General features: G+C 40.1%; 1 protein-coding gene across 2 annotated transcripts in view; it reads right to left on the minus strand.

The window, feature by feature from the left end:
- The window catches only part of ttc16 (tetratricopeptide repeat domain 16), a 33,265-nt gene continuing 29,596 nt past the window's right edge, over nt 1-3,669 (minus strand). For both annotated transcript variants that reach the window (XM_014014638.1, XM_014014640.1), the window contains exons 16-19: nt 3,238-3,408; nt 2,957-3,133; nt 913-1,057; nt 1-581 (exon numbers count right to left, since the gene is read on the minus strand). In XM_014014638.1, coding sequence (XP_013870092.1) covers nt 454-581; nt 913-1,057; nt 2,957-3,133; nt 3,238-3,408 — 621 coding nt within the window. In that variant the 3' untranslated portion in view covers nt 1-453. The remainder of the gene's footprint in view (nt 582-912; nt 1,058-2,956; nt 3,134-3,237; nt 3,409-3,669) is intronic.

A 3,669-nucleotide genomic window follows, 5' to 3' on the forward strand; every position in this document is an offset into this window, starting at 1 on the left:
TCATTTTTTTATAACGGGTGCATTTTAAGTGTATTTGTTTATTTATTGGGCCATTTGCATATTCTGATCTTATTTTAATTGTGTCAGTTTTGATCCTCCATAGTTTGGCAGCAATTTTAAGGCTAAAATAGTAGCTGCTGAATGTGACTCTTGAATTAGATGATTAAGGAAAGCAGTGGACATGTATAAGGTCAGCTGCAGGATCATCGTTTCTCAAAATCCTCCATTTCTTACATTCTGAGATGAATAAAATTAAAAGAAAGTTCTCACGTTAGAAATAATTATTTGAAAATCTCACGTTTTCCCTCAACAAAAGCACTGTTTTCATGTCTGAATGGTGCAAAAAGCAGCAGGAAAAGTTAGTTCTGTGTTTGTGTGGACAGAAAGTTTTACACGTTTCCTCATGTCGGAGTTCAGAGTCAGGGTGGAGAGAGGCTACAGCGCCGACCCGGACTAAGAGGTGGAGGGCCGGACAGCGCGGCAGGAGTGGCAGCAGGCCTTGCTGTAGTACCAGTGACTGCACAGGTTCACCTTCAGGGCCAGCAGGCAGTTGGTGGAGGGTCGGTCCTGGCAGCTCTCATCTGGGACAAAAATCAGGTGGAAAACATTTCATCTAAACTAACAGCTGGTGCTTCGTTTGACAGCAAGTTGAGGGAAAAATACACATTTTAATTTGTTTTGATTTCTTTAAATTACTTCTGCAATGTTTCTCAGGGGTTTGATTTATTTAATTAGCGTTGATTGATAGTTTGCTAAGCTCTGTTACCAGGACCGGCCTATCATTAATCAGATCAATAGCTGGCTTAGGAATAGTTATAGCCTCCTACTACAAGGATGTAACAACTGGTTGCACAATAATCTTAATTTTGGCCCTCATCCTGTGCCATAGGACCTGCTGGTGTCCGATGTTACCTGGAGGCTCGGTGGGGCAGGGCTGCAGGGTGCAGGTCTGTTTGGCCACCGGTTTGGTGAGGGGGTCACAGCCCCGGACCAACTCCCTGCCTTGGTAGCACTTGACGTCCCTCATCCTCACTCCAACGCCACACGTCTTCGTGCACTGAGGAAACACAAGGTCATAACTGCTGATTGATCTTAGAAAAGAGGAGAACAGTGACTACATCTTAGACAGGCCCTACAATCATTAGCAGATCTTTCAAAATCTCATAATAGTCTGTGTAATCATGTTATTTTCAGGATTAGGCTGTATGGATTTAACGTGGCTACATGATTGCTAAACTCTGTCAGTTCTTCAAATATTCAGCAAAGATTTGGTGTATTATTGGCTCATTCCTGACAGACTCTGAGAGCTAACATGTCATGCAAGAGCTTTCTTTAAACCCTTAAAACCAGTTAACATTCAGCGGAACGCCCGCGTGCTGTTTTTGTTTCGTTTTATTTTGTAATGTTGTTTCTGTGTTTCCCTTCAACCTGTGTCCGTGTGCAATGCATCAAAATTGACGTCTAGGCCCTCCCCTTTCAATTGACACCTCATTTGACCAACTGGGTTCAAGTTTCAGCTGTCCAGAGCCAATAATATATGAGAAGTGACCAACTTAAGGTTTCCATCATCCTGAGCTTGATTGACTGTAGATTCGGCCAGGCAGCTCCAAGCTTCATTCTGATGCCACAGCTGTGTAGCCAATCACCGTACCTTCACTTGGTGTACATATACAGTATATATTGAGGGGGTGGGAACTTTGTTTAGTGTCGGAGGAAGTAAACATGGCGTAGGTCGCCATATTTATACAGTCCTGCTACGCTAACGAAGAAAGCTACGCTCACAGGAAAACATTTTTTTCCATCATTTTTTGGCCAGTTAGCTGACTAAACTTGCTGATAAAATGAAAATATATTTAAGTGTTTCGAGTGCTTCAAGACATGGAAGGGTGATTTTTATGGCCAGAAGTATTTTGTTTGGATAAAATGACTTCTGGTCGGCCATTTTGAGTCGCTAATTTCGTCATATTTGAGGACAAATATGCATCAAATGTAAGTGAAAAACAAATATTTTTTCGCTGCTGGTGGTTTTATAAGCTGTGTCGAATGTTAATGATTTGAAAGAAATAAGGATATATTTGTTTATTCTTGTGGTTTGGCTGTTTATTGGTGAAAATTTGGCTGAATGTCCTCAAGTTGGTCTAAATATTTCTGAACATTAATATATATTTTTTAATTAAATCATGCTGTGAGTAAATATGAATGGTAGAATGTGTTTTGGGGAGTTTTATCTTTAATTTGAGTCCAGAGTGAAGTCCCTGTGTTGAAGCATTTAGAAATTATAGTGTTTTAGACAAAGTGTGCAGTCTGGACATAATGTACAGGTGTACAAATATGCAATTGAGACATGCTGGATTGTACTATGTCTCAAATATTCATAATCTATGCTACTATTACCAAATTTGAACAGGTAATAGTTGGGAATTAATATTTTAGCCCAGTAAAATTTGTTTATTGATATCTCATTCCCTTCATGTTCTGTGATACTTTATTAATAAAAAATAAAAATGTAGGGAGAAAAATATCTTGATTTTTGTGTATTTTACTTCAAAATACTAAAAACTAGTTACAGTTACAAAGAAYATGACTGCTGAAGTTAAAAATTCAGATTATTAGCTTTAAAAAGAGACCAAGCTTGTGAATTTACTCTAAAGGGTTCAAAATCAGTACTTCATTTAATTTGTGTGTACTTTTTAAGGCGTTTTATGGTATTTTAGGCCTGAATGTTAACTGGTAACAAGGAAGGTGTCACGTTCCTTTGGGTTTGTTTTTGTCACACATCACTTTAAAGCGCATCTAAAATAAGTGTAATTTTGTTACAAGTGAGAAACAAACCCCAACTTCAAATTTCCTGAAGTCATTCAGATATAAAGTAAAGATTTCTAGAAGGAGTTTAAAATAAAATGTTAAGAAGCACAGCAGAGCTGGACTTTTAACAATCCTTAGTATCCGTGTTTACCTCGGACCAGGGGGTGGTGTACCATTTGAAGCACGGCCTCTCAAAGCAGGTGGCCTCTCCTTCGGGCTTCTCTCCGCCGCCACACGCCTCTTCATCAAAGGTCTGGAACTTTCCTCCACTGATGCCGACGCACAGGACGATCCTGCTTTTCACTCCACGACCACAGGTTGTGTTGCACTGCAGCACATAAAAACACAAAGTCATTTAACAGGGATGTTTTTGCATTTTAAGTTTTGTTTTTAGAGAATTAAAAGGTGTGTGTCTCAGGGTCATGGCTTCACCCGCTCCCAGTCTTGGCTCAGCCAGTGTGGAGAGCAGTCCCTCTCCCCGCAGGGCTGGATGGCGAGGGGCTTGTTCTCTGGGGAGCACTGGTTCTCAGGAACCACTCGGCCGTCGGGGGTCTTACAGTACACGTGACGAACCATCTTCCCATGGCCACACGAACCGGAGCACTGCAAGGAACACGGGTCAAAGGTCACACTGAGGAAAGACAATACAATGTTACAAATCTGGAAAAAACAAAGAAGTGAAAAAAACAACCAATGGAAGTGCGTTTCTGCCACCAAATAAAATACATGTCAAAATAATACATTTCATATGTGAATGAAAGGCATATACAGTATATAAGGAAAGGTTTATGTATGTGGATCAAAGACATAAATGTGTCGATCAAAGGAATTTACATGAGGATCAAAGGAACATATATATATATA

The sequence above is a fragment of the Austrofundulus limnaeus genome, unplaced genomic scaffold (assembly GCF_001266775.1).
Source record: "Austrofundulus limnaeus strain Quisiro unplaced genomic scaffold, Austrofundulus_limnaeus-1.0 Scaffold117, whole genome shotgun sequence".
NCBI lineage: Eukaryota > Metazoa > Chordata > Actinopteri > Cyprinodontiformes > Rivulidae > Austrofundulus > Austrofundulus limnaeus.